The sequence below is a fragment of the Sparus aurata genome, chromosome 4, assembly GCF_900880675.1.
Source record: "Sparus aurata chromosome 4, fSpaAur1.1, whole genome shotgun sequence".
In the NCBI taxonomy this organism is placed as follows: Eukaryota; Metazoa; Chordata; class Actinopteri; order Spariformes; family Sparidae; genus Sparus; species Sparus aurata.
The window spans coordinates 12447226-12471602 of record NC_044190.1 but is presented as its reverse complement, the minus strand read 5'-3'; the positions used below and the strand labels follow the sequence as shown (position 1 = coordinate 12471602).

General features: G+C 38.9%; 1 protein-coding gene across 1 annotated transcript in view; it reads right to left on the bottom strand.

Annotated features, from left to right (window-relative positions):
* The window catches only part of LOC115579627 (neural-cadherin), a 330871-nt gene that overhangs the window by 133603 nt on the left and 172891 nt on the right, over nt 1-24377 (bottom strand). Inside the window, exons 12-16 of the mRNA XM_030413177.1 lie at nt 23249-23416; nt 20662-20911; nt 13732-13859; nt 13302-13488; nt 7748-7891 (exon numbers count right to left, since the gene is read on the bottom strand). Of these exons, the coding sequence (XP_030269037.1) occupies nt 7748-7891; nt 13302-13488; nt 13732-13859; nt 20662-20911; nt 23249-23416 (877 nt within the window). The remainder of the gene's footprint in view (nt 1-7747; nt 7892-13301; nt 13489-13731; nt 13860-20661; nt 20912-23248; nt 23417-24377) is intronic.

Sequence of the window (24377 nt, the reverse complement as noted above, 5' to 3'; positions counted from 1 at the left end):
CACTGCTCTAGAGGAGATCTGCATGGTGGAATGGGCCAAAATGCCAGCAACAGTGTGTGAAAACCTTTTGAAGACTTACAGAAAACGTTTGACCTCCGTCATTGCCAACAAAGGGTATATAACAAAGTATTGAGATGAACTTTTGTTATTGACCAAATACTTATTTTCCCCCATAATTTGTAAATAAATTCTTTAAAAATCAGACAATGTGATTTTCTGGATTTTTTTTTTTTTTTTTTTCTAATTTTGTCTATCATAGTTGAGGTATACCTATGATGAAAATTACAGGCCTCTCTCATCTTTTTAAGTGGGAGAACTTGCACAATTGGTGGCTGACTAAATACTTTTTTGCCCCACTGTAGCTACTGCACTTACACTTGCAATGAAAGATACCACATCTCAATGGCCTTGTTTTATTCGTTGGCTACATTGTAGGATTTCTTCAGGACTTACCAACTTAACCTGACAACAGCATTGTTATTGTACAGCACAGGCATATATACACTGTTCATCTTCAATTCAAAAGGGAGTTCACTGCTGTTTTCTATGCATGTATGTCAATGAAAGAAAACAACAAACACAATGGGTTGACTCTTTTCAAGTGTGAGAAAAACTCCACAGAAAGTGTGTAGCATGTACTTTTGCTGTATATATTTTGACCTTATAACATTTTTCTGTGTCTTTCTTTTAAAGACACTTACAATGCATCTTTACATTCACTTTAGCAATTTGCTCAAGGTTACTGGCTTTGAATACATCTTTCAGCCTTAAAGAAAAAACAAAAAAAAAACATTACTGTCTGCTTTTGATGGCTTAAAGTAAAATGCTTCGACTTGACCTGCAGACACAGCCTTAGCAGCAAAGATATGACTTTTGGATCAAGTATTTCTGAAGATGTAATCAAATATTGTCCAAGAAGAGTTTGTATTTTTGCAAACCATACTTTTCATTCTGTTATCAAATAGATTCATAATGATTAATCTGATTTATAATGTTTGATTCATAATGATTGATTTCTTGTATAATTTTCTATAAAAAAAAAGAAAATATTGATCTTAGAAATCATTGAAATACTTTTAAAACTATAATTAAATTTCTGTTGAAATGATTTGGGTAAAATGTGTGATTTACAATAAAATTCTCCTTCTTTTTCTTATAGATGCTCCTTTTACATTAATAATACTGAATATGCATCATTGTCATTGGCTTTATTTTTACTATACATGGCTTAAAAATAGCTGACATTCACTGTTAGAATTTTTGCCATAAAGATCCTTTGCAGCAGGTAATCGTCTATTGTAAAGGCAGAGACTGCTTGTTGTTTAAGCATTCGACATTACTCATAGCATTACTGTACACACAATGTGTTTCCCAAAACTCAGTAAAATTACAAGAATTCTTAAATACAACAAAATGTTGTGAAACTCCATTGACTAATTTAATAATGTAAACTCCATTCTTCCAAGCTATCTAAAATCATATTGCTGTGAAATCCCCCACCTCTCATCTTCAAAAGTCTCTCCCTACCTCACATAATAATCTCTTTTCCATTTTAAGCTCTGCAAAGTATTTTTAATAAAGTCTATTAGATGCTGATCAACAAAATGTTCCCTCTCAATGCAATTACTGGTAAAGCCAAGGTCTGCATCTCAATCACCGTTGCATCTACCACCCCTCATGTTAATATGAAAGAAAAAGGAGAGACCTCTGAAGATGAGATGAGATTCACAGCTTATTAGCAAGATGAAAGTAAAGGCAGGAGAAAGAAGAATGCAGTAATCCACATCGTTTTGTACCGTCTGTGTGTTGGCATTTTAAATGAGACATTAGGGGATATAGGCAATTGCTTCCATTCTTCTCTCTCGCCCTCTTTCTCCCTTTGTTCTATTTGTCTCAATCTCTTAAGTATTTAGAAAAACTGCTGAGACCCAAAGGACAAAAGGAACAGCAGAAGTGTTAACAGAACTTTTAAAATAAACAAAGAGAAACCAAATGTTTTTTTGTTTTGTTCCCAGTTGTACCAATTTCAAGCTGTATTCATCTCCCTTGGTACCTCACTGACACCAAAGTATACAACCAATAGAGCAGGTACATACACATAGACGGATACGGTGCTGACAAAGGCACAAATACCCAAGACGTTACACATCTCACACATTTTCGAAAAGGTTTCTGTGCTTTCTATCATTATTGCCCTCAAAATAGATAATAATAATAATAATAATAATCTATCTATAATACAAAGAATCTCTGTCTGTGTGTGTGTGTGTGTGTGTGTGTGTGTGTGTGTGTGTGTGTGTGTGTGTTCCTCAAATATCTCTGCGGATCAGGACTCAGGATCAGACTGACCTGAGACTTTCAACATGGCTGCTGCGTTGTTCAGTGGTGTGCAATAAGCATTTGCTTGGACTGCAATGATAGCGTGAATAAATTATTTCATAAATGCTTTACAAATTCTGCAAGCATTGTCCACCGGAGCCACCACAGTCACGTGGGCACCAGAGCCAACCACTGCACACCGTGGCCACGTGCGCACCAGAGCCAATCACTGCAGAGCTCAAGCCCACGACATTCCTTAAAAAACAAGCGGATTTATACCTGCAGCGGCGCGAGCTGGACCGGGATTTTGCCGGCGGTTCGGTTCCGTTCTGTGCATCTAAAGTGACTGTTGTGGATTAATGAGATTAAACAAGACCAAGTCTGTTCGGGTCTGAGGAGATCCGGAGACGCGCGGACAACAAAGTGGGATCGGAATCTGTGGATGTTTGTGTGTAGCTAGTGCTAGCCGCTCGACCGCCCGAGTCGACAGAGCGGACGCACTGGCACGTCCAAAACCGGATTTAGGGTAAATAATGTCCAACACGCCTTTTCGCAAACATTGCCGTTACGTTTGCTTTGTGTCTGGTGCAGGAAGAAACAGTAAAAATGTGCTTTTGTCACAAGCGGATTTATACCTGCAGCGCCACAAGCTGGACCGGGATTTTGCCGGCGGTTCGGTCCCATTCTGTTCTGTTCTGTTCATCTAAACTGACTGTTGTGGATTATAATGAGATTAAACAAGTCCAGACTGAGTCTGTTTGGGTCTGAGGAGATCCGGAGACGCGCGGTCAACAAAGTGGGATCAGAATCTGTGGATGTTTGTGTGTAGCTAGCTGCTAGCCGCTAGCCGACCCACACGGCCTAACGTTACCTACCGAGTTGACGGGGCGGGCGCACCGGCACGTCCAAAACCGGATTTAGGGTAAATAATGTCCAACACGCTTTTTCGCGAACATTGCCGTTACGTTTGCTTTATGTCTGGTGCAGGAAGAAACAGTAAAAATGTGCTTTTGTCACGAAAGTGTCCAAGCAGCAATTTTGGTCGTTGAGGAACAGGAAGATGTGGGAGGGACATCGGCGGATGATTGACAGCAGCAGTGATGTGTTGGAGACAGCGACAGAGATAGCGAGTTTTGAGAGTTGAGAGATTTGTGACATATAGCGTGTTTGGAGTGTATAGTTAGTGTGTTATGTAGTGTTTGGTGTAGTGTGTTTAGTGAGTAGTGGAGTCGTGTTGTGAGGCAAACAAAGGAGGAGACAGCTGAATGTGGAACAGGCAGGAATGAGCTGAGCCCAGAGCCTGAGGCATTGCCTGCATTTAAATGTAAATAGTTACACATAGCTTTGTAAATTTCAAAAACGTATGCACCAATTTAGCAAACAACAATTTATATTTGCATTATAACTAATGCAATCGGTCCATTAAACATATTTGTGGTTTTGACAGTAAAAAAACTAACTTTTTCTACTCTGATTTTATGTTATTTTGTGATTTTAGGTCCATAGTGTTAATATAGTATCTTAAAATGAAAAAATAACTGTACAGTCACACATGTGAGGTTGTGCTAAAAATAATAACACCAAGTAAGGCAAGGTAAATAGTTTTTAAGGTGACATATAATGGTATAATCAAAAACAGCCAATTATATCCCTGACGTCCTACCTTCAAACACAGCCTCATTTGGCCATCCATGAAAAAGCTACTTAACCTCCCACTTTTCTATAGAAATACATGCTTCCTACGGGCAATGCACTAGTAATAATAATAATGATGATTATTATGATGATGATGATGATGATGACAATAGTAATACTAATACTAATACTAATAATAATACTAGTACTACTTCTACTAATAATAATAATAATAATAATAATAATGGAAATAAGCTGTGTGCCATTTGATCCAGCTTAAAGGGGTATAAGGCAGTGCCTGACAAGTCTAACAAAAAAAACTGTACCATAGAGTTCGATGGTAAAACACACACTTGCTCACCACCACAGAGAAACAAGTTCAATTTCAGCAGGGGTGTTCACAGTGGAACACTTATAGTCCAGGTGATATGTGAAAATGATGTTCACTTTTTCTTACAAGTACGTTTGTACACTTTGGGGCCCTCAACATTTTAACAAATCAAGCCATTGCAAAAACACCTTGCTGCGGGCATTCAATTTCTGCCATCCCATACAACTCATGCAGCACATTATGACAGCTCTGGAGGGCCTGCTTTGTGTGTTTCCCACTTGCTCGTTGGTTTTCGTCTGTGTTCCTGCAGGTACTTGATGGGTGGGGTTAATGAAGTCAGCCAGTGGCCCCGGTCTCACAGTTGTATGTGACCGGAAATCACCCACTGTATGCTCTTTCTCTCTCATTCTCATCCCTCCGCCTTGGTCCTGTTTAGTTGGTTTGGGCCAAGTAGTGTCAGTTGCACACCTTTCAACACTTTGCATCCATCACACTCATTTCTCCCTCTGCCGACACATTGATACCTATAACCCAGATACCTCACAACCTCAATATGCTTGTTGAGTTATTGTCATGAATTACAAAATCAATCAAAAAAAAAAATTGGGGGTTATTTGCAAGTCAAATTTTAGTCACATCATCTCTTAAAATAGTCCCAAAATGTAGTCGCATTCTGGAGCCCTGGCTGCTGCTTGTAGTCATCTCAGTATGCTCTATAGGCTTCCTGTTTGTCAACAGCAGCAAAGCCATACCAGTTTAAACATGCTGCGTAGTAGTGAACGTTTATTATTATACAGCAAACTCAAATTTGAAATAGTCTAACTTTGCTGGGAGTGAAAAACCAGTCAATATGCAATCCATTGTTAAATATCTAAATAGATTTATGATCTAAATGTATTTCCAAGTTCACAGTATCTTTGCCACATCTTTACAAATCTAAGGTCTGTAACAGATTGTCAGACCTAATGAAGATGTGAACTACAAACAAAACTTATTATGCCATAACAGTGTCATGTCTTGAAAATGTGTATCTTGAAGTAGCGTTATATAGTAGTCTATAGCACTATAATGATAGTGCTTAAAACTGGATTATAATTTTGGATTGGGATTTTTTAACAGTGGATTGCAAATTGACCGACTTTTTACTCCCAAATGTGTGTTTGACTTCTTCTGGTGTGTCACTTCTGACCCAGAGCTTTTTCTGGTATGGAGTACATTCAGCACTAGACTGATCCCACCAAGATGCACCACACAGCGCCACAGGATATCATTTCTGCTTGTGGCCATCAAACTGTTCAACTCCTTGCTCTGACTGTCAGACTATCTGAGTCACTCTAAGGACTCTGGACGATTTGTCTCTCTCAAATGTGCAAAAGTTAAGACAGTAATGTAAAATAACCATACATTTTCAACTGTAGCATTATGTATTACACTGTACATTTTATTCATTCTAGTAGAATGTGCATTTATTGTATTTTGTTCTGTTTTTGTTGTTCTTGCTTGCATTTAGTTTTTATTATACTTAGTATAGCTATCATAATTATCATTACTATTTTTTTTTTCCTGCATATTTCTGGACTTTGAATGGGAGCAGCGATTTCCGCCCAGGGATCAATAAAGTATTTCTGATTCTGATTCTGAGAAATACGTGTGGTTTTGACAGCTAAATGCAGAGCCTGTAGCCCTAAGTTGTCTGTGCTCTGTTGAAGTGGAAAATGTTTTTGTTGATGCTCACTCAGCTGCATCTTGATGTCCGTTGTCCCCCCTCTGTTACACAAGCCCTAGCCACTTAAAATGCGAATTCTCATTTGATTTTGTTGCTGATCTGCAAATAACCAGGCCTTTTCCGATCACAGTCCTGTGCCGTTTATAGATGCCTTCTGTGAGAGACACTTTTTATTTCTCAGAGTACTAATGGTCTTTTTTTTTTTTTGTCGTTAGCTGACATCTGCCTCTGGCCATGACAGCTGAATGTCTCATCATGTTCCACCAGGGATCTAAGTCTTTGTATTTCATAATCTTGACAAACTCTCAGATCCTAATGAGGCCTCTTAATTAGCGCCGAATTAAAGGTAAGTGTTCTGGAAAGGTCGACAAATTAGTTCTAAGTATGTAACCAGTATAGGGTGTTTAACCATTCTAAATGGAAAAACACTTCACTCTCCCTTGTGTCAAAATGGATAATCCTTGTTCTGTTGTTCCTAGCTCTACTCTGAAAACTGAATGGACTCTTAAAGGAGAACTTCGGTCGATTTAAACATGCAGCTTCATTGCTCAAGCTACCCTTGACTTGCCAGTACCGAAGACGCGAACAAATTTGGTCCAGCCATTACAGAGCTCCGTGAACGGAGACTTCGCATTGAACGCTAACAGCATGGGGTCAGAACTTTACACTGTGTTTAGTAGCTCCTTGCACAAACACACTGTTTTAACTACTGTTTTATTCAGTTTGAGTCATACACGCTACAGTGCTGTGTGCTAAGGTGTCTGCTGATGTTGCATAACTTTTGGTGTGAGATGTGGAGCATGTTAAGACGCTTAAAACACAGTGTAAAGTTCTGACCCCATGCTGTTAGCGTTCAATGCGAAGTCTCCGTTCACGGAGCTCTGTAATGGCTGGACCAAATTTGTTCGCGTCTTCGGTACTGGCAAGTCAAGGGTAGCTTGAGCAATGAAGCTGCATGTTTAAATCGACCGAAGTTCTCCTTTAAAGTACATATGAAAAGCATATTCACTAAAAATGTTCTTTTGAGATTATAGATCGTGATGCAGTTGTCCTCTATGAAGTGAAGCTATGTGAAAGGGGATCTTCAACTGAACTTTTATGTGCATGTCAATGCAATTGTACATGTGTCATTCACCAACTTTAAAATTAATTGCGCACCACTGTCTCAAACTGTCACTGGGCTAAAAACTGTTTTAACATTTTAAAATGATGCCAGTTCTCCGTGGACAACAAGTCGGAAACATAATGACAAACACCAGCCATGTCAGAGCTGCAGTCAGCTTCTTCTCAACAGCTACAGAGCTGCAACACCTTAACAGTGAGAAATATTTGATCAGAGAGAAAGAAGAAAGTGTTTTGAAGGCCAAAATGGTGAAAGTGCACATTTTAACGCTTTGGAGGTTCTTTCTTTGCCTTACATCGAAAGGTTAGGCTAGATGGGCTCTTCTACAGTGGCTGATTCAAACTCACATACTGCTGTGTTTTTCAGAACTTAAAGACATGTCTTGTAGTGCAAATCTTTTTCTACCCCCCCAAAAAGTAAAAGCAGGTCACACAAAAGCAGTGGAGTGAAAAGAGAAAAACTTCAGCAATGTGCTCAAGTAATTCTGCCCAATTATGGATTTGCAGTACCAGCCTCTCCATTACTCCTGCACTTTCCCGTTGTAGATCTACATCACCCAATTTCTAGAAACACATACACATGTATTTATATACTCCTTATCCATGCCACCCACCTTCATCCCCATCATTGGCACTGACAGTGAGAATGGCGAAGCCTACATCAGCATCCTCGTCCACATCAACTTCATAGGATGCCTGTGCAAACGCTGGCTTGTTATCGTTCACGTCACTGATAAAAACGCGAACATATGCTGTGTCTGAAAATAGAGAGAGAGTGAGAGGGAGAGAGAGAGAGAGAGAGAAAGAGAGGAGAAAGGCGATTACAAACATGATGGTTGTTCTTATTCTGTCAACGTGAACATGAACATCTGTCTATCTCTGTTTGGATTGCAACAATTAAGTCAGTTTTTGCCAGCATGCACACACACACACACACACACACACACAGGAAAATACACTTTTCTTCATGTACACACAGAAATAAAAATAACAACCTTTTTTTTCTTCCATCCACTGTTGTCTACCACTTTAAAAAATGTTTTTAAAAAATCACATCTCTCATCTGTGTCCACAATTTCTGTCTATTTCACCATTAAATCCAGCTGTTTCTTTTTTCCTTCAGCATCCTACCGCAGGCTGAAGCCGGGTACAAAGCACCCTGGGGGCATCAGTGTAAGGCTTGGTACTCTAGCAACCCAACATATTACGCCTCCTTTGATATCACTATCAAAAGGATCATAATTTGCAATACACGATTCAAGACGAGATCAATTATTTAAGCGAGGGTGGAATTGATGGTATACAGTTCATGGCACAGATAGCAAACTAATGCAGCCCTTGGAGCTATAACAAAACAAGTCACAGATGACAGGGCTTTGCCTGTTGTTCAGAATCAGAGTAAGAAAGAGAGCTGGGTAGGGATGGATGGATGGAGACAAAAAGACAAAGCAGATAAGCAGATGTAGCAGCAAGCCCCTCTCCCTACCTCTTGCATGCTAATATTGCCCGCTCATCCATGTTGTCATGTGTAAAAAATCACACACCAAACCCCAACCCTCACACACTCATTTTAAAGTAGTCAGAGATTATGTTTATGGCTTGTGAAAACAGTGTTTATCGGGGTTATTCTTGTGACCACTTGACAACATGTATCTTATCCGCCACATCGCTCAGTATTTGGCATGAGGATAAGGTTTGTCTGTATGTGTACATGAGCAAAGTTAAATACACCTTTTACTTAAGCTAAGTCTTGTTTTTCTTTTGATTATTATAAAGCGACACAAACTCAGTATTTGCCGGTGTTCAGTGTTAATAAAGTACTCATACTGTCATTCGTGAATCCACCGATTAGAAACTAATTAGACCGTAGTTAAAGGAAAACACACAGGAAGACCTTTTTTGCGCTCCTGAAGGGAACATGCGGACAAGGAGACACGTTGAGGAAATATTATAAAATGAGACACATAGGAAACAAATCCCTGAAAAAATAAGCAAAGCATCTAATGTCAGGAGAACCATTTGAACTGACAGACGGTATACCAAAAGTCGGTCACAAAGAGTGTTGTAGGAGGAAAATAAGATTTTTTTAGGAATATGAATGAGATATTTCAGCGACTGTAATTAATAATATTAAGATCATTAAAGTGAATGCTTCAAGCAAATATTCTACACAAATGAGCCCATGGGCCAAGCGCCTAAAATTCGGCTCTAAGACGATGGAAAGTCCAACTTAACACATTCAAAGGTGAAGTTAAAATTCACATCAGATTTGCCACACCTAATAATCAAAGTGATGAAAAGAAGATGATTTTTGAAACAGGGTCATAAAAATGGTATTTCTCACATGCATTTCAGCGGTGAGCTATATATGAAGACTCACATGACCAAAGGGATCAAATGCAGGCGAGCACTCAATCAATACTTCCTCTGGTAATAACTGTGCTGCTCAGTGCTGCTTCATAAAACTGCGGGTGTTCAAATATTCTAAATGCAGTCTCTTGGTGAATACCGCAGCAAAGGGTATATTGGGAAGACTGCCATTGTTTAATGACCAAAGTATTTCTTGCTTTGAGATCAGAGCTTAAAGAGCAGAATTTGATCATCTGTAACAAAAGGAAGCTAAATGGGAGGAAGAATGGAAGCCATTGATTTAGTGAGTGTCAGGGGATAAATCAGATTTATATATATAATTTTTTCCTTATTACCTCGGCCAAGGAGGTTATGTTTTTGGCTCAGTTTATTGGGTTGTCAGCAGAATTATGGAAAAACCACCAGACAGATTTTCATGAAACTTGTTGGAATGGTGTAGCATGTGCCATGGACAAACCCACTGTATTTTGGAGCAGATCTGAATCACAAAGTGAGTGCATTCATAATTATTTTACTTTCATTTACTTTGTTTGATAGGGTATTTGTTCTTGGCGTAATAAAAGGCATCAATATTAAATTCCAGTAGATGGAAGTTCAACAGTGACAAAAAAAAGCCAAATGTAGAAATACAAGCCGACACATTCGAACTCTGTACAGAAGCAGTTGTTATGGCTACGGAAATGTAAATATGTTCATGTTAAAAAGATAGTTATAATCATAGTCTCATCCAAACATGAATTGTCTGCCACTTCACCAGATATTTAAAAAAAAATGTTCAACTTTCTCTGTTTTGGAAATATATAGTGGTTGCGCTTACAGATTTGAATATAATAAAAGAGTGTTCTATAGGCATTGGTGAAGGTCCAGGCTCTCCCAGCGTCCTTCTAGTGTTAAAATGGAATCTTTTGAATCTTCTGAGGGAATGTAATCTCTATGTTATCCTGGACGCAGGGGACAATTTGGTATTTTGCCTTTTTGTTAATAGAACCAACAACATGCTATCCTAGTATGTTGCCATGCTTGTGTATGCCTGACATAATTTCTGTATGCTGTGTTTGTTTCGGGGCAGAGTCCAGGAACATTCTTTAGCCTGACTCAAGATGGAGTTTTAAAGTCAGTGGCACAACAACATGTGGTGAGATATGTGAGATAAGATAACACTTTCCCTGTGGAGATCAGAGATTGACCACAGTTCCAATAGCATGCAGTTGTGAGTGTGAACATTGTTGTTGCCACCAATTCTTCATACAACCTCATTCAATATTCATAACACAGAAAAAAATAAATTAACTAAAATAACTCCCACAGTGTAGTCTCCCAGTCTCTGCCCTGCTTAATATTTAACGTCTGTTTACGTTGCCACAAATCTGATAGAGAGACAAACCTAGAGAGAGGATCCATTAATTACTTATGATCGTATTTATTAAAAATATATCTTGCTCTGTCTTGCTGTTTCTTCAACACCTCTCTCCTACCACCCATCTGTCTCAACATCTGTTCATTTCTTCGTGCCTCTCTTTTCTACCATTGGAGCATATATGCATTTCATCTGGCAGCAAATGAGAGAGAAATAGGTAGACGGAAGAAGAGAGGGAGCAAGAGAGGCAGACTGACAGAGAAAGATGGCCTTTGGTCCTGCAGCAGGGGGGAGATGAGCAGATGTGGGAGAGAGTCTGAGAGAGGAAAACAGACATTATTGCTGCCTTCAATGAAGACTTGGAGCCTTAAATGAAGTCTACGGAGCAGCTGTCTGCAGTTCTCTTCCCTTTTGTGCTTGTTCATTTTTTCAGTCAGTAGAACAGCAACCACCATCATTATGTCAACTGGATAACAACTGTAATATCAACAATCTGTTAGCATTTTCACAACTAAATAAAAACCAGAGTCAATGATCTGTGTTCACATACATTTTGACTATAATCGTATTTTTAAAGGTACCCGTTGGATTGGTAGCAACTGTTTCAATAGGTTTTTAGTTGAAGCCGCTGCACTATTACTTGATACATCATATGACTGAAAAGTATGCCATCAACCCTTCCAATTAGTGGGTTCAGCTATGTCCATAAAACATACCCACGCGTAATATGAATTCACAAACATTTGCAGACAGAGCTTAGTAACTTCCACTTTGCTACATTCAAAGAATATTATGTTTTCAACAACTGTTAAAAGTCAATTAACAGGATTTTTTTTCCCTTAACCCCCTGGAATTATGCCTGTGATTTGACAAACAAATTATTATTTTGTGTGACCGCTATCAACCCCTGCATGACCATTTACAGCCACTGGGTATTAGCTAGAAACTAGCTAACTTTCATTAATTCAGTCTCCCAATTATTAATCCTTAACTCCCATTTTTTACCAAAATTAATTAGCGTTACCAAACAGTGCTCATTTTCTTAAATATAATAATATTTTAGTGATGAACCACCTTAAATTCATGGTTATCTTTTATGAATCCTGTTTGAATAATCTCTGAGGGAATCTGTCGATCATCTTTGATTGACAGTGGTCGCGGCACGGTGCCCCTCGCGCAGAGGAAGGCCTGGAGCCAAGATGAAGAAAATGGTCGGATCACGTGGAATACATACTGTCTTTATATTAGCATGGACCAACCAAATGCTGTTTATTATATGCTGTTCAAATATTAGTGTTAACTCACACTTCCCAGCAAATGACTGTGTTTGCTGCAACGTTAGTTTGCGCTGCTCGTGTGAGGCATCATCACTGTGCTAGAATGATCCTGACTCCGTGTTCAGGACTGCTTGCTTCAAGTGTTGACATTTACCTGATGTTATTGAGCTGACATAATCAGTTCATCGTTTATTTGCAGAATGCTTTACTTGTGTGTGAATCAACTGGATATGAAGCGTCAGTGGCAAGACATTTTTTTCACTTTGGTCTCTAAAGTTATGAGGCTCTCCTCTCTGTTCTTTTGCTTTACTCGATATCAATTGTTGGGTGTTTTACAAATAACAGTACCCACATGTGTCTGCAGTCATTAAAACATTCAATACAGTTCTAAAACACAGAATAGCACAGTAAAAGGTCATACTGTCAGATATATAGCAAAACCTGTTGAAGAGGGACTGGGGTTTTGTTCCAGAAGATTCTTTTCTTTTCAAAAAACAGTTTGACGAGTTACATGTGCAATGTCTGATGGTAACTATTCTATATTTTCATCCTTATGGTCATAACACTATGCTGCTTTGTGGGATCGATACTGTGCTTCCAACTTTGTAGAAACGGTTTGATGAACGCCTTTCCCTGTTTTAAGCGTGAACAAGAGAATGAGAAAAACACCATTCACAAAAACAAGTCCAGAGGTTTTCCAAAGTTTGGTGTGAAAGAATTCTGACCTAAACTGCAACAAACAACTGTGGGTTAAGTCAGAGTGTCGATTGTACAGACAGACCTTACAATCTGACAGCAGTGGTCAGCCTCTCTAAAGCTCCCGTGGCTGAAAGGGAGGAAATCCTTGTAGATAGTGCAGCTGCAAGATATTGGAGACACTAAGTCACCAAGGATGCATATCCACCAGTACAGGTAAAAACCTGTTACTGGTATTTGAACAATTAAATGTCCTCTCTGTTTTAAAGTAACAACTTACAGTTTCACCTCTATTTGCTGCAGCTTCTCTTTATCACTGACTGTGCCTCCCAGCTCTTCCAAATTGCTGTCCTTAACACTAAGGCCGACATGTGACTTTACCAGACAAACAGCAAAAACGCCTAAGCAATCAGAACATCAACATCAACTCAGTCGTACGTTGCTCAGTGTAGTGTCAGTCTCACTTACCAGAGTTGGGCTGCCCGTGTTTGCCGGGCCGTGCTGACTCCCAGCCATCCACAGACTGAACCTCTAACAGATAGGAGCTTTTGGTCTCGCGGTCAAACACGGTCTGTGTATAGATGGATCCACGCTCTGGATCAATACTGAAATACTGGTGGTCACCGCTGCGATCCTCTAGCAAGGAGTAGGAGATCTGGACAGTGGGAGATTGGAACAGGCACAATTATCAAGAGATTCAGGTGCTAAAATTAATCTTTTTTTTTTTTTACCCAGGAAGGAAGTACACATTTTTGGATAATCGAGAACAGAGAGAGGCTGAAAATAGCACATTTATAGAAAAGAAACTAAGTTGTTAACATCCATCTGCACTGACCATCCTGAGAGCAACATCATCAGTTTAACCAATGTGTGTGTGCATGTGTGAGTGTGTTTTCACCTTGCCATTGAGACCCAAGTCAAGGTCATTGGCTGACACCTGGAAAACAAAAGTTCCTGAATCTGCCCCTTCAGTGACAGAGGCCTCGTAGATAGAGGAAGTAAAAAATGGGACGTTGTCATTTACATCTACGGAAGTAAAAAGGAAGGAAGAGAGAGTTAGGATATGCCAACATGTATTGTTTCTATGATATGTCTGGGGTATTTGACCGAAACATTTTAGAGAATTGATGGGTTCTCTACAAAGCCCCAATTGCCTGCAGCACTTGGTGGTGTGATCAATATACCCATTCTTCATACCTGCTTATTATACCTACCTTTACTGACTGTTGCTAACAGGTGTTTTTTTGTAGTACAGTTTTTATATCAAACTCATTTCAGCATAATCTTGGATACTTTATGTATATTTAGTTTTTTTGGTCAACTGCACTCTATTCAGTTTGACAACAAAGTTTAGCCACAAATAATCAAATGGTAAGTGCTATTCAGTTAACTTCTGTTGCTTACAATTAGTACCTTTTGGAATACAACACTTGCTTGTCGATGAATGCCTCTGCCTCACCAGACTTAAATGAACAGCTTTATGGCAGCAAACAGGGAAACATATTTAAATAAGTGATAAGTAATAAGTAAATAAGTTAAATAAGTGTTACTGACCAATCAGCTTGGATAGTAGTTTTTGTAACTGTGTTACTGATGTATTGCCATTCTTAACCATCCTCAGCCAATGCTCTACTTTTTCTGACTCTCTCTTTTTTTCCTAATTAGGACTAAATACAATTTTTACTTTGGTATTCACGCTAATCAAGATTATTATTCTGTTCAGGGTTAATCTTCTCATCTCAAGTACTATCTATCATCTTGCACATATGGGACAAGCTCATGAGGGCTTTAGTCATATTAAAAGAATCTTGCACTTTTTAAAAGCTGTAGCTACCACAAGCATAATTCAACATTTATTTTGGAATCCAATGGTAAGGTAGTTCAACATGACCCTTAAAATTGGTTGTGTTCTTAAAATAATTAAACACATCCAAAGCTTTTATTCAGGCTTCTAATTTGTGTATACCTGTCCCAGACTCCACATCAATTCTGTTAAATCAGTGTTTCCATATTTCTTCCAACAAATCACTAATCCATCATCCTTATCTAATGTAAATGTTCTGCCACAGACAATAGGAAAAAAATGTTTTAGCAGTTACTGTCTATTGTCTTATGATGTTTGGCAATATGTATGTTTGTTCTGGTTTTAGTCCCTGACTATTTCCTGCTTTCTCCAATTAATGAATGCTGAATGCTGCTGAAATTAAATTAACATTGCCTAGAAAAAAGAAGATGACCAAAATCTAGATTGTTTCACCTCCTTTTTCACATTTCTAAATTGTTGTGCAAAAACACTACATCATTTAGACCAGTTTCTGGGAAACTCCAAATGCACAGAGCATATTTCTCCAGTCCAGCACTGCCTTGACTTCCACTGCATTTTAGAATTACATTTCAGATCCTGTTAATCACATTTAAAGCCCTTGATGGTTTGAAATCCTCGTTCATTATGATCTCTTAACCCTATATTCTGTAACCTAACTCTTCAGATGTGGTGATAGAAAGCTTTTATAAGCTCTGCAGTTTGTCTCAAAACAAGCAGAGATTATGCTACCGTTTTAGCTCCAATGCAACGAAACAGAGTTCTTTCAGTATTGAGTCAGCTGATCCAGTGCTGCTTAGATCTGTAATATTCTTGTGCATGGGTATGTGCGCATGTGAACTAGCAAAGCACTCTGTAACTGCACATTGAAAAAGTTCGACGTAAATAAAGGGTACTTATAGGGATGCAATTGAGCAATTTCTGTATTCGATAGTTTCACACAATTTCTCATACCATTAATTTGGATTTTATTTTGGATATATTTGATAAGCAGGTACTTGTAATTTGTACCAAGATTTGTGCAGATGTCTGATTGTCAGTTAATGCCTGACAATGGGCTGTCTGATGGCAATGTAAAGCAACAAAAAAAAAAAGAGAAAGAAATCAAAATATAGTGTAAACAGCCATTACTGTTTACAGCAGTACAATGCTGTGCCTCCCACCGGTGTTATATGCTGATTCTCCACACAGCGAGTGCTGACAATCATCTACTGCTGGTAAATTCAACCATGATTACTCTATTAATCATAACTCATTAACATCCCTAGTTACTGACTACTTATGATTATACTAACTGATATACTTACCATAAACCGAAATTAATCAAATCCGAGGTTAAATAAAACACTGCAATACATCAACTTGTACATGAACACAATGAAAAATTATCCATCAAAGCGCTGCATTTCCAATTAAATATGTGTACGTTAGAATTCCTTCCTGGTATTCCCTTGTAAAGCCACTCTTCTGTTTACCTTGCAATCACTCAAACGAAAGATAAAATATAGGGCTTTGGAAATACCTGCCTCGAAGTGTTATAAACTGCTAAGCAGTGTTTTGTCATCTGATAAGCCTTTCAACTCTTTAATGTATTGCTCAAACTGATCATCCTGGATCAAACTGGTTCACTGCTACCTGAGGCAAAGAAAACAACTGGCAATAAATATCAAGTCTCATTATTGCTGATTGCCATGTAGCATCATGGACCTTCATTAAGAAGGAGTCAGCAGCTTGTGGAATAAAGGTGTGAATCTATAAGGTCAAGGACAAGGTTAGAGTAGGGAGAGTTACATGCAATAGAAAGATAAAGCATGCAGCACCTGGACCCTGTGACACAGAACATGAACTCTTAACTTTGGCTGAATAGCATTTTTAACATAATTGATTTAGGGCCAAAGACATAAAAATTGACTTGAATAGAGCAACACATTAAATCTAATGCTGCCTCATGTGCCACTTTTTCCTTAGCTTACTTCGGAGTAAATGTCTTAATCTATGAATTAAAAATGGGGCCTTAAATCCATTACAGACCTCCCTCCCTCCCTCAGCTGCACTGCCTCTGGAGGAGTCAAAGAGCTTTCTTATTGAGACAGATAAGAGGGAGGAAGAAATGTGAAAAGAGGAGAAGGGGAAGTTAGGAAAGGGATAGGAGGCAAGAGAAGGAAGAGGGTCTGTGTGAATTAGTTATTTCTCACTGGATTAAGACCAATTTGATGGAATGGGGTATGCATACGTGTGTGTATGTGCGTGGCTGCATGTTGCAAGAGGATTAAATGTAGGAGAGTCTGGGGAATTATTTCATGGAGCAAGGTCAGGGGCCAGCAACCACCATCGTATTTAGCAGTGATGATGGCAACTTAAGCCTGGTTACCAGACACTGAACATCAACTGAAACAGAGTGACACCAGATTAAAGTCATGATATTCAGAAGCGCTGTGACATAATAAGAGGCATGGCAGAGAATCATAAAGAAATGAAAGCTGATATTCTCAGCAAAAGATGACAGATACCACAGAATTAAAGAATCAGACTCCTTTTCAGAAGAGTAGTAAGGTTAATCATGTAAGTTGCATTATTGCACTCATCACACTGATAACAGCTGGCGAGGTCTCTGCACATGCTTTGGATTTGTATAGCTTTGGAATAAAAAATTCTAATGACTCCAAATGGAAAATCATAGCGAGAGCACTATGATAGGTCTGACCCTTCCGCTCATCCCGAATGCTTTTGATTCTTCCACTCTCAACTCACTTTTAGAACTGTTGTCTTGTGCAAACAGTTTAGAGAGAGCCAATACAGTGAGACTGTCCAATATTGAGGATTATGATAAAAAATGAGAACATAGACAGTTTGTTTACTGTCATGAATCCAAACACATTAGGTAATACGGCAGAAAATGTGTCAATTCAGCCCAGCCCCGATTTTAAAGGAGGACGTCGGCCGTTTTTAACTCATATCCCTGTTGATCGAGATTACCGAGTGCTGTCAGTACGAAAAATAACGTGAATTTTTTGCACAACATTGACCAGATATCGGGACAGCAGCTTAAGCGAACCTATGGGGGCAGACATCCTTAAGTTTCACTTTTGGTTATGTCTGCCCCCATAGGTTCGCTTTAGCTGCCGTTCTGATACTCGGCAAATATTGTGCCAAATGTTCTTGTTATTTTTCCTAATGACATCACTCGGTAACCTCAATCAACAGGGATATGGGTTAAAAATTGCCGGCGTTCTCCTTTAATACACCTGCATCCAGGAGACAAGTTGAAACTTAGCTTTTAAACATTAATCAAATGTTCTTACTGGGTTTGACAGTATTTGCTGTATTTTCACTACTTTCACTCTGGAGCAGATATCTCTGCCGCTACAAGGCCGCAGTCTTAGCCTGCACGCACACATACAGTTAGCTGCACATATGACAGTGCATTCAAAAGACTGGTTAAACTTCACTAAAGATAATACGGACAACGTTCATTGTCACAAGTGCAACAAGCCTTCTGCATGCACAGGTAGAAACATGAGTGATCTTTCCCAAGTTCGAGTGAATGTGCTTTACTTGGGTAGTGGCGGAGAAATGCCCAGATCTCTCGTTTCTCAATCCAATTTGGGTGTGTTGCGTCACTAACTGTACGACGTTGGTTAATAATTCAGAGTAACCATTAGCACTGTTTAACTACAAATATGGTGCATTGATACATTCAGTCAGAAATGGAAGTTCAGAGGTTCGGTTTTAGTTTTAGAGCGATCAGAGCATCCTCCGCATTGAAGATATTTTTTATGGAATTAGATTTGTGCCAAAAGAAACAAACAAAACGTCTTAAATGTCAAACAAAAACAGGAATTTGAGAGAACATAAAACTCATTTCAAAAATAAAACTTAGAACTTGCAATCAAATAATTTGTCAAATAGTGTAAAATATTGGTCTTTTACTCTTCTAATAATGCATTATTTGTTTACGGTTCCCTCTGCTGGTCTCTCTCCGCTCAGACTTTTGCGCTGACTCTCAGCTTTGCACTCTCTCTGCAGTTTTGTCTCATTTGCGCTCCCTGACTGTTTGTTTGCAGTTTTGGCACAAACCTCTCGGGTGGGCGGGCCTTTTCCGCAGAGCGTCCCCATTGGCTAATTAGATTTTGACTGACACAGCTCAGTACCTATGGGTAGGTAGCTAGCGCGCTAAACGACCCTGGCTTTAAAACAGAGAGAAGAAGAAGATGACGACGACAATGAAGAACAACAGTAACAACCCACAACAAGAAAACTGATGAAGTGTAAGTAGTTATGACATACATATATTGTTCTTCAGTGTCGTTGTCGTTGTCGTCCTCGTCATCTCTTCTTCTCTCTGTTTTAAAGCCTGGGTCATTTAGCGCGCTAGCTATCTACACATAGGTACTGAGCTGTGTCAGTCAACAACTAATTAGCTAATGGGGACGCTCTGCTGAAAAGGCCCGCCCACCCGAGAGGTTTGTGCCAAAACTGCAAACAAAAAGTCAGGGAGCGCAAACGAGACAGAGCTGCAGAGAGAACGCAAAGCTGAGAGTCAGTGCAAAAGTCTGAGCGGAGAGAGACCAGCAGAGAGAACCGTAAACAAAATAATGCATTATTAGAAGAGTAAAAGACCAATATTTTACACTATTTGACAAATTATTTGATTGCAGTTCTAAGTTTTATTTTTGAAATGAGTTTTATGTTCTCTCAAATTCCTGTTTTTGTTTGACATTTAAGACGTTTTGTTTGTTTCTTTTGGCACAAATCTCATTCCATAATTTTTGGCCATTATTACAATTCAAAGTCCAACAAGAAAAGTAAAAGTAAAATTAATAAAATTATAAAATGATCAGGTCATGAAAACATTTAAAACACAAAAGGAAACTAAAAAAGCAAATTCAAAATGTAAAATGATAACGTGGGCTAAGGTGAATAAATGAAACAAATATTTGTAAAGCATTTGTAAAGATAAATCATAAATGGCCATGTACAAAAGACAAGGGAAAGATGACATTTGGAACTCAAAACTTGTTAAAATGTAATGTTTTTACATGTTTTTATTAAATGGAATTAATTAATGGGATGACAGGGACTCTAAATGCCAAAGTAGCACAAAATCCACATAAGAGGAGAGTGTAATGTGAAGACAACTGGATAACAGGACTTTCACCCAGGTGACTAGGGTTTAGGAAGTAGTTATTTTAAGGTTAAGCATAAGGATTGCTAACTCGACTGCAGAATAAGACTGTGTGGCTTTCATGGATAGTACAGGAAACAGACAACAGTGACACGGAAGACCGGCGAGTCTATTACATGGTAGTGCGTGATACTGGATCAGTCAGTTTAATGTTTGGGATAGTGTTTTTGGAATTTATGAACTACCTGTGTTGCTCTTGACTTGAAGTCCATTAAGTCTATCTTGCAAAATAACCAAGTACAATCTCTTCTATTGCTCCATTAGCTTTCAGATAAGCCATTAAAAAAATTAATTGTCAAACACCCAATTGTTCCTCTGTTCCTACAACCTTAAATAGCCATCCTGCTGATCAGTGTTCTGCCATGGGTTTTATTACACAATGACCCACAACAGTTGTATTCCCTCACTAAACGCATGTGCTTCCTCTAAATAATCTTTGTTCAACCCCGATACATGTTGTGCATCCTTGACTAACATTTGTCCTCCTCCTCTGAGCCTATACTCTCAATTTACACTAATCAATCAAACACCCATGATCGCAGTTTGTTTCTGCTTCAGACTGGCACAGTTAAACAGCCCTGCTCACTGAGCAAGGATAATATGTTTCATAGCAACACGAAATGACAAGTGTCAAGAAAAAACAATGTATGTAAACGTGACTCAGATTGATCACAGAACTGTAACACTGGAACACAATGTTGTTTGGAGACAATGTAGGGTATAGAGGAAGAATACAAACATAATTCAAAGAAAACAATGACATTTGGGGATTGTCAAACAAATTAGACTAAGACCAAAAAACTAGTTTAAACAAGGCTCACCTGTGACATTGACATAAACCATGGTGAAGGCCGCCAATGGTACAGCAGCGACATTCTGAGCTCGAACACGCAGCATGAAGTTCCTGGTGGTCTCATAGTCCAGGGGCTCTGCCACCAGGATGGAGGCTGAACCATCTTCTCGGTTGGGGGTCAAGTAGAAGCGAACCGGCATGTTGGTCTCTGGCACCATGCCATCCTCCAAGTTGTAAGTTACCCTGGGATCTCCAAGAGGGGAGGTGGCTTTAATAGTCTGTTTGAAAAAAAAGAAAGAGACATTTCAACATGTCTTATTAAGCCATTTGTCCAGATAACTAACTCAAAATAATCTCTCAGATGTAGCTAGGTTGTATGGTATGTCCATCCAAACATATGGCCATACACTTGTGCATATAAAAATGGGCAGGTAATTGTAAATATAGCTGTTATCACTTTTGGAATACATGTAGTCACCTGTCATCACTTTCTGCTGTAAGTAAGATGAAAAACAAAAAAATCCCAAAACAAATGATTCCAATTATCAATTTTGAAAGCTAGAAAAAAAAGCTGAATGCCAGAAATGATCCAGGGAAAGGGAACGGAAATTAGGACAAGGGCTGCTCAGCTTAAAGCGAATGACAATGATCAGTACAAATGAAAAAAGTATTTTACAGCCCATTATAATGACCACTGTAATATTAATGCAGTAAGTCTAAAAATGTTAGACTAGACAACAACACACTGAAGTCTGGTGGGATGCACTTTTCATTCCCTAAACTAATAAGGAAAGGCCTCTCAGAGCTGATGCCACATACACCCCAATTAAAATCAAAAATGCCGTCTTGGACGTGATGCAGCTTGCCTATGGGTGACCTAGCCGAATCCATTCAACCTGCAAAGCACACCAGCTGAAATAATGAGAAACCGTGTTAGGCATGCAGAAATGGTAAACATTCTTGACTACCGTATGTGCTGATTAAGGCCATAAAAGCCTCGAGTTTCTACGGGAGGGCTATTACAACCTGCTGAGAGTAATTGCATCTTTGCATAACAGTCAAATCAACACTGAACTGCAATCTCGATTAATTTGCTGAATTGAGAGACCACGCATTCTCTATTCCTGCCTCTCTCCGTGTGCATCTCTCACAAACACGCCGACATGTTCTAGCGCAAATATTCTCGTGTCAAGTACTCTTCTCTGCCTTTTCTTTTCAATCTTTTGGTTTTAAATATTAATCAAAAACGTAATTTATTTCAAGAGGTCCTTGAAAATACTGTCGATTAGTTAGTGGCCTGAAAAGCCAATGCCTTTATGAATAATAAAATGCATTTGACAGGAACTGCACAAGTGATTATCTCTCATCAAATCTAACGAAGGCAAAGTTTTTGAATGTCTGCATTTCTATGCAGCTATGATTCCTAGACCTGAGGCTCCAATGGCTTTCCTCAAGTTTGTCACAGTTGCATTCTTATGTTGCTCACCATTGATCAACAGAGAGAAAGGAGCAGTGATAAAATGCAACAACCACATTGTCTGCTTAATTTTTGTGTTGGAATTTTTTTTCTGTTAATTTTGCTGTACCTTGCTGAGCTGACCTTTATGAGTGAAGCAAATGGCTTGTCCTTCAATTCAGGCTAGTGGACACATTGACAGAGAATGTTTGTAAACATAACAAAATCCCAAATCCAAATCATCACAATCAAACAAAACTGAAAATGTTCTGTGGACAAAATAGGTTCGCTCCCAGGTTTTATTACTGCGTCATTTGTGTGTCTGTACTGTTGACATGTAGCCACCAGGTTTTAAGGAAAATGATTTCAACTTCAGTCATGTTACATAAAGTGCATAGTGCCATTTGCCAAATAGTTGCTGTAATTGAGTCCAGCATGGCGTAAAACACTGAGCATCGCCTCGTGGAGCCTAGCCTTTAAGCAAATATGTCAATCAAATGTACCTTATCAATAAAGAATGTAACTTGACCAGTACAACAGGACGGAAACTGTTTTCAGGAAGTACATAAATGTATACACGCGTCCATTATGCTCGCACTGAGAACATTCTTCCGTAAGAGTTGGCTAAATTGTTTTCATTTCAGTAGTGCATCGTTTTTGAGTGTGGATACATTTTTGTATCGGAGCACTTACTGAGCATTATAACTGTATCTCTGATGTATTACTTTTACTTACTATTATTATTACTTACTATTACTGTTTTTCTATGTAATTTTGCCTTTGCTTTTTTTATCTAGAATAATTCATGGTATTTCATTGAGAGTAAGTTTTGCTCTAGTTCATACTGCATCTTGGCTTGATTAAGGCACTTTCCTTTCTTTTAAATTAATGCACCTATGTGGTGCTAATGTGCAAGGGGCAAGCATTGCTTTTCCACTTTCTCTGCCCACATACATCCAGCTAATCTGGGGATTGAACCAGCTGCAAGCCTGTGTCTCTACCCTTTAAGCCAAAACTGGCTCCGCATTTGTAAATGTCATACACATAGATATAACTTGCCTATTGTTATGTGTTAAATAAATACTCCTTATATGTGTTAAAAATACAACAATATCGGCTTCCCATGTATGCCACCTGCCATACTCCCACCCCAATGTACCACGATGGGTGTGTCCCGGACAGTGTTTTCTTGTATGACCACGCTGTAGCTGTCTTTCTCCCACTGTGGAGGCTGGTTCTTCACATTGGTGATGGTGACAGACAGCTCCACTGAACTGCTCCTGTTTCCCCCATCTGTAGCCACAATTTCCCTGGTGATGAAGGTCCTCTGTGGCAGGAAAAAAAGAAGTGAAGCGATCATTTGATGGTGTTTTTTTAGGCTGTTGATTACCATGACAACTTCCCTGAAGAGTAATAAATGTTGTGAATCGAGACCACTCAGATGTCAGCAAGCAATCAATTTTCCACACTTCTGTGCAGGGAAAAATGTACTGCAGGCTGCGTTTGGGTAAACACAAATATACCTAAAGATAATTGTTTAATTGAGAAGAGTTGTGTTACCCATACAAGAGGAATTAGCTTTTGCCACTGCAATCGGGGGAAATGATCTATATCAGTGACTGAAGAAAATAACTTAACCAAGAGTTTGTAATCCAAGCCTCAGTTAATTGGCAGATGTAAGAGAACAAGAAGCAACCTGTGATGATAAGTTAACTTTATTCAATTATGCTCACGGCCTTCTGCTGAAAGCAAGACGGAAATTGAGGTTATTTACACATTTTGCCATTTTAAAGGCTGATTCAAATTCACAAATACAAGAATTACTTTTTATTGAGCCAGTTTTTCACGCATAGCTCAAGAAAAATATTTAATCTTTCTCAATATTTCACTTTTTGTAGCTATGAAGTTTAAAAATGAAATCTCTGCTCTTAGTGATTAAGACAACTGAGATCCTCACAAGTGCATAGGCTAAAATAAATGTGTAGGCAGTGCCTGCTTTTGTATCGCAGTCTATGCAGTTGTACTCATTAGTGGAAAAGTTTTGCATCTTCAAACATCGATGTGTTCAAGTGATTCTCTCTCTGGCAATAAAACTGGCAGGGTGCCTGGTGCTGAGGATACAGACGTGCATCGCCTTCGAGCTGAAAGATGGTTAGTTTTGCTTTTTGGGCTTTTATGAGTATGGCACTCATCTTAGGCATAGATAGGTTTTGCGCAGCCTACGTGGCAATTTCCTTTATTGCTTGTTCATGATACCACGATGAGACTGATTGTTTTCCCTACTAGTA